A 14,076-nucleotide genomic window follows, 5' to 3' on the forward strand; every position below is an offset into this window, starting at 1 on the left:
AGCCCGATGCAATAATCCTGAAAGCAAAAAAAATATCACTAAGTCTTAAAATGCCAGTTACCTGCCCGATGCTCCCCGGTGGTTCAGCAAAACACCAGTAACTTGCTGCTGGTTTTGCCTTTTCAGTCTGCTATGGGGACACTCTGCTCGTGGCTGGGGAAGAGCGCTGTCCCCTCGGCGAGGAAGGTGGCCGCAGAGCGGAGGACGAGGTGACCTTGTCGGCCATGCTGCTGCCGGCCAAGCTTCCTCCCGGGAACATTCAGCCCAGACCGCATCAGTCCTGCACACCTGGGAAAACGGTGCTTACGATGCCGCCTCTCTCTCCAATACCAGAAAGGACGGACTAGCGCTCAGCGGTGGCTGTGCTGGGATTCGTCTATTCCTTCTCTTGGGAAACCCGAATCATCACTCACAACCGCGTGTCCTCTGCCAGAGTGATTTTCTCAGCTAGTCTGAAATGCCCGGGCAGGTCACTTTTCGACAAAGAAAACAGTACCTTTCTCAATGTTTTCATTCAGGTGACAATTCTTCTTGGTCTCAGCTCCAATTTTATTGTCATTTTCATCAATAAGGATACACATCTCCGCCAAGAGTTGGACTTGCTGCTTATCAAGGTGGTTGGTATTTATCTCAGGCATTGTTACAAAGTGTCGGATGTGACCTAGAATGCTAAGTTTAAACAGAAAGACAAAGGCCATTCGTCATCTCACGTTTCTCTGAATGTCATTTCAACATAGCGGGAAGTGATTCCAGCTCTCTGAGCCCGGTAAAGCAATGTGGCCCTTCCTTTCGGAGGTCAGGAACTACGCATGGCTCCACCTGCAGTCTCCCCCCTCCGCACCCTCTCCTGGGGAGTCCACTGCACAGGCCGTTCATCAGAGTCACTCTGCTCAATGCTAAGCTCAAAGTTCCCCTCTAAATTCTTGCCCTCTCACACCCTCTGCAGCCCTGACAGTCAATCCTCCCTCCCCTGTACCTTCTTCTTCCTCAGGAATCTGTCCAGCTGTGGTTTGGCCCCAACCTAACTTTCCGTCCTGTTTTCCCAGGACAGTGTCTCTCTTCCGGCTGATGTGTTCCCACAGCCGTGCCCAATGCTTTGCCACTGCCTGCCTCTGCACAGAGGCTCAAGAGTGCCACAGGCCAACCTTGGCTGGAATTCATTTTTCAAGGTGCAATGCATCTGCCCAACAGTCAGTATCCCTTTTGCCAATGTCCCAGTAACATTTATTCCAGTTTTTCTCAATCCAGGCTCCTAATCAGAAAAACGACCGTGTGACTGTTTCGTCAATTCTCCCAAGGCAGCGCATAGCTAACACCATTCTACGTACACAGGAGAGAACTGGGCCAGATAGTATCACCTCTGCTTTTGTAACACTCAGACAGCCACAGGCAATGGGTGAACTAGGCAATTCAAAGCTGGGCAATGTGTACACTGGGGGTGGCTGTATTCCAATAAATATTTATGGACGCCAAAATGTGAATTTCATTTAATTTTCACACGTCACAAAATATTTTCTGCTTTTGATTTTTTTTTCTCCAACCATTTAAAAATGAAAAAAACATTCTTAGCTCACAGGCCATAACAGAAACAGGCAGGAGGCCAGATTTGGCCCATCCCTACCTTAGTGCACTGAGCCTTAATTTTCTGAACCCCAGTTAATCCTTCCCATTGGATTTAAATTTAAAGCACTTTCTATGTCCTGACTCACACTTTTTGCACATCTATATATTCAGCAGTTTCTCAGCTCTCTAACGTTTGTATCTTGCAGAGCACCTTATACAGAGGACATCCTCAATGTTTCTTGATTTTTCCACGCAATATATTTTGAAGATTCTATGTGGCTTACTTTGTATGTGACTTTCTTTCAAATATACAGATTTACTGAAATCCTTTCAATGGAGTTCACCATACTACAGAATGTAAACAAAGTGTTTAAACAGCTACTTAATACAAAGTCCCAGACCTACATAGGGTCTGGGGTGGGCTGTGAGTGCGTGTGTGTGGAGTGTCAGGAGTCAGTGATGACTGTGAGAGCCAAAACAATGATATATAATACCAAAAAACTGAAAATGAGCTTAATGATTAAAATAAGAAATCAGAAAGAAAAATACTGTGAAAAGGAAAAGTCTACTTTAAAGATAGCCTCAATTTTAAAAAGATTTGCAATTTTTGTACACTAGTTTCATGATCATCCTTCAGTGTCCGTGGGGATTGGTTCCAGGGCCTCTCACAGGCACCAAAATCAGAGGACGCTCAGGTTCTGGATATAAAATGGCATAGTATTTGCATGTTACCGATGCACGCCCTACTGTATACAGTCATGCATCGCATAATGAAGTTCAGGCCGACAACCATATGACTGTGGTCCCGTAAGATTATAACGGAGCTGAAAAATTCCTATTGCCTAGTGACACTGTAGCCATTATGACATCGTAGCACAAGGCATTACCTGTCCTATGTTTAGACACACAAATACTTATCACTGTGCTACAACTACCTGCAGCACCCAGCACAGCCACAAGCTGTACAGGTTTGCAGCCTAGGTGTGTGGCAGGCTGGACCATCTAGCATGCCTAAGTGCTCTCCATGATGTTCACACGATACACAATGACCCAGGAGGCATTTCTCAGAACTCACCTGTCCTTTAAGCAACACATGACTGTACTTTAAATCAGAGGTCCCCAACCTTTTTGGCATCAGGGACCGTTTTCATGGAAGACAGGTTTTCCATGGATCGGGGAGGGGGGATGGTTTTGGGATGATTCTGGTGCATTACATTTACTGTGCACTTTATTTCTATTATTACATCGTGATATATAATGAAATAATTATACAACTCCCATCGGTTGGGGACGCCTGCTTTAAATGATGTCTAGATGATCTCTTATAATACCTAATGCAATGTAAATGTTATGTAAATAGCTGTTACATTGAAATAACGACACGAAAAAACTCTGCACATGCTCAGTACAAATGCAATTTAAAAAAAAAATTCCCGATCTAAAGTTGGTTGCACCCAAAGATGTGGAACCCACAAATATGGAGGGCCGCCTGTCTTAAATCATCATTAAAGTAGATTTCATTACTACAGAATTATTAGACTTTTCGAAACGACAATGTTCTAAATCACACTGCTCTTTCACGGTTTTCATAATTTAGACCTTGGGACTAAACTTCATAATCGTAAAATAAAATGAGTACTAAGCTTGTTTTTTATTTTTGAATTTCTACAAAACGGAGGATCATACCTTTATAAAGTCTCCTGAGACTGATTTCAGATTCGATATTTTACTAAAGCGCGCCTGACGAGGGTCCTGTTTTTTTCACTGACAAAAGAATGCCAAAGTCTAAAATGCCTGAAGCTGAACAGAACTGGGTTGCTAGTTCCTACAGACTCACCCGAAAAATCTGTCCGGCAGGGACGCGAGCACCTGCACGTCCCGTCTGACGCCCGCGGCAAGACCCCTCCCGACCCTCCCGGACGGTGCCCAGGCGACCCCTGCCCCCCGGACCCTCCAGCCAGCCGGACACGGCCAGCTGCAGGGCCGGGACCCCGCGCCCTGGCCCGTCTCGGCCCCCGGGTCCCACCATCTCGTCGCCAGTCCCATCCGTCCCCGTGTCCCCTGCCCCCTATCTCGTCTCCTGACTCCCCATCTCATCCCCCGGCCCCCCACCTCGTCCCCCGTATTCCCCGTCTCATAGCTCGTGTCCCCCCATCTGATACTCGCGTGTCCCCCGTCCCTTCTCTGCCCCCCGACCGCTTACCTGAGCGGCCTCTGGGCCCAGACGCCGGCCAGACCCGGCGCGCTACTCGTCTCTGCGCCGACCGATCCCTGGCCCCGCCCCCAGGCCGCGCGCCCAATGGCCTGCGCCAGCGCCCTCCCGCGCCACATGCCGCGGCCAATCGGCGTCCGTGCACCTGACGTCACGCTCGCGCCACGCCGTCGCGTGGTGGCGCCACCTCGCCGCCCCGCCCCCAGCGGCGCCGCAGCCTCGGCGCCCTGCGCCGCGAGCGCGGTCCTCGCCGCCCAGGTGCTGAGGCTTGGGCGCTCCCGGCAGGCCGAGGAGGTGTCAGCGGCTGCGATCGTCAGGCGCCGGAGACCGCCCGACGCGCTGCGGAAGCTGTGCGGTGTCGCCGAGCGACCGGAAGCGCGCGCTCGCGAGCTGGGCGGCCCCTCGCCGGACGCGCCTGCGCACTGCACCCTGCCCCTGGGAGCGCGCGCCTGGGTCGCTGCGCTTTAGAGCGGAGCAGCTTGGTGGCGCGTCCCTGCGCGCTCCTGTCCGCAGGCGGGACTGACAGCGCGGCAGGTGTCCGCCCGCGGACCCCGGTGACCCCTGCCCGAGCCTGGACGGGGGGCGCCGGGGACCCCGGGTGACCCCTGCCTGAGACCAAGGTGGATAATGATAACTAAACACTGTAGTGGAAGTGAATTCATTTCAACCCATGCATAAATTAACAAGGTTTGACGTTACTATTCCAACAATTAGACCATTTAAAACAAATCGACAAGGTAAAGAGGCTGGATGGCTGGGTACTACATAGATTAAACACCAAAAGAAAAATCGTCTGGAAGCTTGCCTTTCTTTGCCCTCACGACATAAAGGCGAACCATTTCTACACCATATTGTTAATGTGTGATAAAAAATAGATTTTTTTCTTTTTTTCTTTGGGCATTACTAACCAGAAAAAAATAGATTCTTTTTTACAATCACAAGCATTCAACACAATGACTGGATAAAGATGAAGTGCAGAAACACACTCCAAAACTGAATATTCATCAAAAAAAGACAATGGTGTCTGTTTGGTGGTCCAGCGCTGGCATTATGCACTACAGCTTCATGAAACCTGGTCAGTTGATTCCAGGGGATGTCTGCCGCAACGAACTGGACGAAATGATGAGGATGGTTGTGATTAAACAGCCAAGACTGGTCAACACAGACAGGCCAGTGCTCTTTCAAGACTACACTGGATCACAAGTCAACAAGGCTGCTCAAGCTACACAGACAAGACAAACCTGCACGTTCTTAATTTACACAACAAATACACGGCCAGTAGCTTGTCTTTGATTTAAAAAATTCCCTTCACTTAAAACATTCCAAGCCTTTAGACAAAGCTTCATTTCTTTAGTTACAAGTCAAAGAGTCTTTAAACCCACCTATAACCTGTAAGGCCCCATGATGTTCCACCTTTTCCCGCCAAACCAATGTATGCCTTCCATGTATTGACTTGTGACTTTACCTGTAATTCCTGTCTGCCTGAAACGTATAAAACGAAACTGTGACGGAACCACAGCAAGTCCACCTGCTCAAGGGGGGTCGCGTCACTGCGTCATGGCCTGGGCGTGGCTCCGGGCCATGGTCCTCAAATTTGGCTCAGAATAAACCTCTTCAAATTACTTTACAGTTTTTGGCTTCCTTTCTGTTGACACAGTGATAAGCGTTTATTATTATGTTTAATGAAAAAATAACTTCAATGTTTTCTACTTTTTTTTGATATTTGGATCCTCAAATATAACGCCAAATTTGTTTCTTGTATAACAGACATATTTCTGCTTCCTGAATTTTAATCTTGAGATTTATTTTTAAAGGAAGGAGCAAGAATGTCGACCTATATAACCTATATAGAAAAACGCTTTTACGCTGCTGACTTGCCACAGGCGCAGTGAGCGCCGTGGGCGAGGCCGGGAGCAGGCTGGGTGCCGGCTCCGGCGGAGCACGCACTCCCACCTGGGTCAAAGGGAGGAAGGCCGCTCGAGGCCCACCGAGGCTGGCGTTTCCTGCAGGCCCCTGGCGAGCCAAGGCTGCGGGCCCGGGAGAGTCGCCCCGCGGAGGGGATCGAGGGAGCGGGTGTGGACGGGTCGTGTGGAGTCCTCCGGGCGGGGCGGGTGTGGACGGCTGGTCCCGGGGACCGTCGCCCCGGCGGACGGACGCGAAGCCCTCCCGCTGGACCCGCCGAATGAGTGGGCCCGGGCCTGCCACACAGCGACTCGGACCGTCGACCTGCTCTTCACCCCAGAGGAGCCGCCGCGTCCCGGAAGGCGCGGCCAAGGTGGGGTCGTAGGCGCCGCCATCAGCGCCGACCCTGGCAGCCAGTTTAGCGGAAGCCGGGGCGGGACTTCCGGTACCTCGGGGGGCGTGGCCGGGGTCAGGGCCGGGACTTCCGGCGGCGCCGGAAGGGCGGCGCGCCAAGCCGGGGTCGGGGGGTCGCGTCACTGCGGAGATAACCGGTGTCCTACGCTTCGGCCGGGAAGTCCTGGGCGCCGCGTCGTGGGGACCGACGGGCTGTGCGCGACCCGGGCTGGCTCCGGGCGGTGGCGGGCGCGGCGGCTGTGACAGGTGAGTGCCACCATCTTCCCCGCTGTCGGGCGCCGAGTCCTTCCCGGGACGCCCCGAGGAGGGTCTGGTGCTGGCGGGGACGGGGCGGAGGAGGGGTCGGTTGCCGGAGGACATGGGGCCCAGGAAGGGACTGGGTGCTGGCGGGGTCGGGGGGGAGGAGGGATAGGTTGCTGGAGGCGATGGGGCACAGGAACGGACGGGGCGGAGGACGGGTCGGGGCCCAGGAAGTGACTGGGTGCTGGAGGGAATGGGACGGAGGAGGGGTCGGGGTCCAGGAGGGGATGGGGCACCGGAAGGGGTGGGGTGCTGGAGGGAATGGGACGGGGGAGGGGTCGGGGCCCAGGAGCGGTCGGGGTCCTGGAGGGGCTGGGGCACAGAAAGGGCGGGGTGCTGGAGGGGTCGGGGCACGGGAGGGCTAGGCCCTGGGCCCCGATGCTCCGTTAGCTCTCTCTTACCCCCGGGCCTCGGCCCGGGCTGCCTATTCCTCCGGGGAAGCTCTTCGGAGGCTTTCAGTGGAGGAGGGTGGCCTCGGCTCTATCCAAAGAGGGGCCTCGGCCGGGAGGCGGCTAGGAGGGTATGAGCGGGGCTGTGCGTGCGGAGGGAGCCGATGCTGAAGAGATTACACAGCGCCATGCTTTTGTTCCGCTTCTGAAGACTTCCGCCTGTGAAGCGCCGCCGCTGGGGGGAAACGTTAATTTTAAGACGGCCATTCACTAGAATAACGCAGCAGCAGCGCAACCATGAACGTTCACTAAACAAAGTTGCATAAATACATTTGCCACTCCGTGAGCACAGATATCTTATGGTCTGCCGGGTTTTTATAGGTTTTTGTCATCCAGTTTAAACTTCTACAACATTCTTTATGCTCGGCCAGGTCCCCCGAAATTGATACTATTATGGAAGGGTGCTCATTGCTTGGAAGTTTCATTTATTTAAGTTCAAGTGGTTCTTTCTTAAATTCAGTTTGTCGGCCTGTGAGTTATGGCCTTAAAAGTATTTAGAGATTAGTTACCTCCAAATAAATAACATAGCTCAGGATAGTCATGGACCTCCAGGATATTTTCTCTGCTGAGGAACGCTCCCCTCCGTCCCGTCGCTGTTTTAGTTACTTTCCTGATCAAATTTGAGTCTTTCCAAAACCCTTCGGAAATGCGGCCCCCAGACTTGAACACAGTACCAACGTGGAATAAATAGAGTGGTGCTGCTATCCCCTGGTTTCGGACACCCTATTAATACTGCCCACAGGGAGACTGGGGTAGTGGACACGGGCCACATCTCACAACAGGGTGACCCTGGGCAAGGAACTTCCCAAATCTCCACTTCCTGTCCTGTGATACGGTGTTTGTATCAGCCTCATTTTGCTGTTGGAAAGGTTATGTTATGTAATATGTGCCAGACATTCTTACAAAGTCCTAGACGCAAGAGATCTTCAGTAAGTGTGTTTCCTTCCTCTTCGCTCGACTTCTTTTGGTGCTTCTTTTTTGGTAGCTGTGTCAGACTGTTCGCTTCCTTTGTGGTTGCCCAGAGCTAAACTCCTAAAGTCCTTTTCCCTGAGGTGATACTAAGAGTTTTCTTAATTATTCTGCCTTGATTTTTTTTGAGGAAAGGACTTTGTATTTATTGAATTCTGTCCTTGGTTTGAGCTCACTCTTTAATGATTGAGATCTTTAAAAAAATCTTGGTTATTATTTATCCGATTCGTGATGTGTCCCAGTTAAATGTCATCTACAGAATTGGTAAGCATGCATGTACTCCATGCCTTCATCTCATCAATGACAAAATATTTTAAGCAGGTCAGTGATGGTGACATTTCTTAGTTGCCTCTAGAGACTGTGCTCTCCTTTGATAGTGGTTAGAATTGAGTTTGGTGTTTCAGCCTACTAGGAATTCACCTGCTAGTGCTATTGTAGTACGGTGTTACTGAAAACTTTATTAAACTTTCTGTGGAAATTCAGTCATCTTTTATATTTTTGAATGCCCCATGCATATACTGTCCTTTAACCATTCTTTTGCATGTGACTAACATTCATGAAATTAATCATTTAAGCAAATGTCTTTTGCTGAAAGAAAAATGTTTGAAATTCCACTGGATATGAAACTGAAAGTAATGTTTTATATTTTTGTTTCAAATGAAAGCATAAATTGGTCATTTGTTGTATTGCTTTTTAAAATGACTTTGGTTATGTCTTTCTCAAATTATATGCACTTAGAAGAATGTTATAGGTTATACAGTTACAATTTAATATTGGTAATATTAAAAACAGCCTTTTGAAAAAGGCAGAAATTTAAGTGTTCATTGATGATATTTAATATTACAGTATTTCTAAAGGTGGAGAATTCAGCTTGCCTAACACAAAGTGTGTTTGTGGGTTTCATTAATTTGTGAAGTATTTGGCCAGTGCCTGCTGTGTGCAGAGCATTGTGCCGTATTGAAGCTGCGTGTATGTGTGTCTGTCTTGATCACAGATAGCAGAGGGTACAGTATGTATGGGGCAGCAGATAATAGGGACGAAAGAGTTGGGCAGACCATAAGTCAGTTAAGAGTTCAGAGGAGAGTTTATATTGAATACATTTAGTTGAATGACAGGATAGGGAGATTGGACTTTTAGAGAGGGCTATTTATTAGTTTCTTGAAAATAATGTTTGTAAAAAATCAGGAGGACATTTTACTGACATAAGCTTTCTGTTTAATGTGGTGACTTGTCCAATAATATGGGGTAAATGTGAATATTTTGAAGGAAAATAATTGTCTTTTGGGATTCCAGGTTTCTGTTTTAGTTTGTATTTAGATGAAACAGTACACAGTGGTTAAAGTAGCTTATTTTTAGAGTGAAGAAGTTTTCTTTCTTGTTACAATTCTATGTTCAATTCACTAGGGTGTTTAATCTATTAAATACAGTCGTGGGCCACATGACATTTTGTTCATCAGTGGATGGCATGTTTGATAGTAGTTCCATCAGATTACGACATCTTTTCACATATTTTTATTGCACCTTTTCTATGTTTGAGTATGTTTAGATACACAAACGGTTACCATTTGGTTGCAATTGCCTGCAGTATTAGAATAATGACCTGCTGTATCAGTTTGTAGCCCAGGAGCAATGGGCCGTACCACACAGCCTAGGAGTATGGTAGACTGTCCCGCCTGGGTTGCGGTAAGTGCACTCCGTGATGTTTGCACAAGGAGGACATCGCCTAAGGGTGTATTTCTCATAACTTGTCTCCATCTCCACCGTTAACAACGCATGAGTGTATTAACAGACAAATTGGATTTGGAAACTCTGCCTCACTAGGATGTTGTGAAGATTAGTGACTCTTTTTATTTATCGATCCATTTACGCCTCGTAGCCATCCTTTGTGGTAGTTCTTCTCAGGTAGGCCTGCCAGTCCACTGACGTTCCTCCAGTGTCTCTGCATTAATTCTTTCTGATTTCACTTCCCTCCTCGCCTAGCTCAGAGGCCCTGGTACATCATTTCAACATTCCTTTTCCAAATACCTGCACTCTTATCTCCTTGCCTAGCTCAGATTCCCTCGTACATCATTTCAGCATTCCTTTTACAAACAACCGCAACTTCCTTGCCCCTCTTCCCATGATACCAACCTGAAAAAACCCTAAACTGGTTATTAGATCAAACATTTAAATAAGATTTATGTTAATACAAGCTTAGCATCCCTAATCCGAAAATTCTAAATCTGAAATGCTCCAAAGTCTGAAATGTTTTGGACACTGACTAGCCAGCACAAGTGGAAAATTCCACTCTGACTTTGTGTGACGGGTCGTATCAACGCAGGCACACAGCACACAGTTCCCTCAGCCTCCCCAAGGGAAAAATAAAATCACCTTCAGGCTGTGTGCTTAAGGTGTACGTGGAACATAAGTGAGTTGTGCGTCGATATCCCAAGATGCCTCACGATGCATATGCAAATATTCCCAAATCTGAAAAAATCCTAAATCTAAAATATTTCTGCTCCCGTGTGTTTCAGATATTCAGCCTGTGCTGACATATGGCCTGAGATGCAGACACTGGTGCCTGTAGCCTTAAGACATTATGCCAAGAGCTTGGTCTCCGTAGAGGACCTGGGGTGGAAGGAAGGAGGTGGTGCTAGGACTAGTGCAGACTGCTGGGAAGAAGGAGGAGGATGTGAACACAGAGACAAGAGCAAAAGTTGAAAAAAACTGCAGGAAAAAATTGTGACAAAGAGAAAGGTTAACAACAACAGCAAAAAATTTATAAGAGGTTAGAAAAGTGGAAGCTATAGAACTAATATTGGAAAAATACTGGTGGGTGAACTGTAGCTGAGGAAATAGGAAGAGGCAGAACTTGGGTTAGCCAGACGATCTGTTAGTTGTAATAACATAGTGTGTGGCGTTGACATTATGAACCCGTCTTTGAGCTACGACTTCACAGAGTTCAGAGAGTTAGTAAAAGAGGAAATTACTCCAGTATGAAAAATCTCCATTTGGTGCCAGATGTGGGGGAAGTAATTGTTTGAAAGGCATGTACTTGGTTGGAAATAGGTCAATGGAGAAAGATTGCAGTGTGTTGACTGTATCGTGAAGTGACGAGCAAAAATAAACTATGAAGAACGTCGCGTGCCTGACGGGAGTAAGGCAAGGGCAGCGAAAGGCAGAATGTGAGGAGTTTTCAGGCTGGTTGTGAAGAGGACAGCTTATTTCCTAGAGAAGATGCAGGGCTAGAAAAGCCCCTGGTGTCATACTTGAGATAAAAGTGATCCGAAACCTGGGACTGTGAGGCGAAAGGCAAGTTGGTGCTGCAGGTTTTGCACTGTTTGTCACCAGCTGGTAGAATCCCTGGAGTGCACTGAGCATCCGGCTCACATTTACCAGAAGGTTCTACTGATGAAGTTCTCAGGGAGGGGAGGGAAGCCCTCTACTGTTTTTATTGCTTTATTTAAATGTGTGAAAACAAAGTCTCCTTTTTCCTGTGAGGCCGTATCAGAACAGCGTTCACAGGCTTTTGATGTTTTCTTTCCTGTACAAAACACACGTTATAAACTACAAGGTAATTGAATGTTTTTAGCATTGTAAAGCAAGACATACTTTCTTGTTTCGTTTCTTTTCTTTTTTTTTTTTAAATAAAATATGCCTACACATACATAATTTCAGAAACAAGATAATCCTTGGCTTTGTATTTATGGAAAGATGGAGTAGATACCTTTTTACTTTTTCCTACTGTTAAGTCCAACTGGACATTACATTTAAGACAAATACATGACTTGAAAGTAGACTGGCTAGGTGACCTGGGAAACGGCACAGCTGAGCTCCCTGTGTTTACTTTCTGCCTCGTACATCCCACATTGGCGCTCAAGAAGCTGTCGACCCAGGAGCACAAAGGGGCCCAGACAGACAAAGCCCCAAGGAAAACCTGCCTCTCTAGCTGAAAGATCAGGAAAGGGGCAGCCAGCCCGCCAGGCAGAAAACTTAGATAAATAAGCGCTCTACTCCAGCCAGATATCACAGAAACACTGCAGCCTCCACCCCTCCCTGGGCCAGATGGGGGATCTAGATTTCCTCCTTGACACCTAGATGTTCCTCTCTGCAGGGCTGGTATCAGAGAAGGCTGGGTGGTGACAGAGCACACTGTCCCCTCCTGCTGGGTGGCATCGGAGGAGACCTGGCAGAGGTTCAGGGACTTTACCACTACCCTGTGGTGACAAGGCCACCCCTCTGTGGTGCTGGGAGCAGTAACAAGCATTCCTGCCTCAGCCGGGTGGTGCGAGCAGAGGCGTGGGGGTTGCCGAGTGCTCACCTGATCCAGAAGTCATGAGGGTTCCTCCTCATGCGGGGATCAGCGGAGGCCGGAGAGGAACCTTAGCTTCCAGATCCACCTGGCAGGAACCAGGCAGCGCCCGCTTTGCCTGCTGAAGCAGTGTCAGCAGAGGTCTGCCGTGACAGAAGACTTGAGTCAGATCCTGTGCCTGAGGCCATGATACCCAAAATGTTGAGGTTTCAGTTGAAATCCCTTGTCATATGAAGAGCCAGGAAAATCTCAACCTGAATGAGAAAACACAGCTGATACCAACATAGAGATGACGCAGGTTTTAGAATTACTGACCAGGAGTTTGAAGCAGCCATCGTAAAAATGCTTGAATAAGCACTTACTAACACTTGAAACAAAAAAATAGGCAGTCTCAGGAAGAAAATACTGGACATAAAGAGGAAACAAATGGAAATTTTAGAAGTGAAAAGTATAATATTTGAAACACAAGACTCAGTGGATGGCTGAGCAGCAGTACGGGAGGACAGGACAGAGTAGAGAAGGAAGACAGCAGTAGGAGTTGCCCAATCTGAACCGCAGAGAGAAGCGACTGGGAAAGCAGCGGTGGCTCACGCCTGCAATCCTAGCACTCTGGGAGGCCGAGGCAGGAAGATTGTTTGAGGCCAGGAGTTTGAGACCAGCCTGAGCAAGCAAGATCCTGTCTCCACAAAATATAGAAAAAAAATCAGCTGAGTGTGGTGGTGTGCACCTGTAGTCCCAGCTGCTGAGGACACTGAGGCAGGAGGATCACTCGAGCCCAGGAGCTTGAGGTTGCAGTGAGCTGTGATGACGTCACTGCGCTACACTCTAACGGAGGCAACAGAGTGAGACCCTGTCTCAACAAAACAAAACAAAACAAACAAAACCCCCACAACATTCTTCTTAAAGAAGAAAATAGAAAATTTGGGAGCCCTAGGGATTGATTAAGATTTTTTTGAGGGAAGTGTGATCTATAGCATATATCAAAATTAAAAAAGTTTTGCTTTGTGAAAAACTATGTTAGGATAAAAAGCAACAGATTGGGAGAAGTGATTTGCAGCCAACATATGTGGCACAGAATTCATACTGTAAGAACATATACAGAACTCGTAAACCTCAACTGTAAAAAACGCAAGCCATCTATTAGAAAACAGGCATGAAGAGGCATCTCACTGAAGAGGATTTATGAATGGCAGATAAGCACATAAGGCGATATGCAGTGATATTACCCATCAGAACAGCTAAAACCAAAAATAGTGACCACACCAAATGCCGGTGAGGACGCAGAGAACTGAATCTCTCATACGTTGCTGATGGGACTGTAAAAGGATACAGTCAGTCTGGAAAATTGTTGTTTTAAAAAAAACAACAACATGGTTAAACATAGAGTTGCCTTGTGACCCAGCAGCTCCAATTCTAGGTATATACCCAAGAGAAACGAAAACAGAAACATAAGAACATGCACAGTAATGTTCGTGGTGGTATTATTTATAATAACCTAAAAATGGAAACAACAAAGGTCTCATCAGTGAATGAATGGATAAGCAAAATGCGGTGTATCCATACAATAGAGTACTTGGCAATGAAAGGGAATAAGTTACCGGTACATGCTACAACATACATGAACCTTGAAACTAGCAAGTGAAAGTAGCCAGGTGCAATGGACCAGACCACACGTTGTGATTCCATAGGCAGTTTCTGTACAGAGAAAGTAGGTGGGCGGTTGCCGAGGGCTGGCTGTGGGACGGGGTGGGGGAAACGGGGTGACTGCTAACGGGTGTGGGGTTTCTTTCTGGGCTGATGGAAATGTAAAGTTGATTATGGTAAAGATTGCACAACTCTCTGAATATACTGAAAATCACTGAATTGTACACTTTAAATGGGTGACTTATGACGTGTAAATTGTATCTCAATAAGATTTTATTTTTAAACTAAACATACATTTATCCTACAACCCAGCAATCTTACTTCTGGGCTCT

At 47.6% G+C, this 14,076-nt stretch overlaps 2 protein-coding genes across 3 annotated transcripts in view; one reads left to right on the forward strand and one right to left on the reverse strand.

Moving 5' to 3' along the window:
- IDI1 (isopentenyl-diphosphate delta isomerase 1) overlaps positions 1-5,828 on the reverse strand; it is a 12,490-nt gene extending 6,662 nt beyond the window's left edge. The window contains exons 1-2 of one of the 2 annotated variants that reach the window (XM_012664934.1): positions 5,729-5,828; positions 497-669 (exon numbers count right to left, since the gene is read on the reverse strand). In XM_012664934.1, the coding sequence (XP_012520388.1) occupies positions 497-638 (142 nt within the window). In that variant the 5' untranslated portion in view covers positions 639-669; positions 5,729-5,828. Of the gene's footprint in view, positions 1-496; positions 670-3,766; positions 4,143-5,728 lie in introns of those variants that run through there. The other variant, XM_012664933.1, reaches the window with a different exon arrangement.
- A 356-nt stretch (positions 5,829-6,184) lies between these two features.
- Positions 6,185-14,076, forward strand: part of WDR37 (WD repeat domain 37) — a 42,792-nt gene continuing 34,900 nt past the window's right edge. The window contains exon 1 of the mRNA XM_012664895.1: positions 6,185-6,337. The gene's annotated coding sequence lies outside the window, so the exon portion shown is untranslated. The remainder of the gene's footprint in view (positions 6,338-14,076) is intronic.

Source organism: Propithecus coquereli, unplaced genomic scaffold (assembly GCF_000956105.1).
Source record: "Propithecus coquereli isolate 6110/MARCELLA unplaced genomic scaffold, Pcoq_1.0 Scaffold94, whole genome shotgun sequence".
Taxonomy (NCBI): domain Eukaryota; kingdom Metazoa; phylum Chordata; class Mammalia; order Primates; family Indriidae; genus Propithecus; species Propithecus coquereli.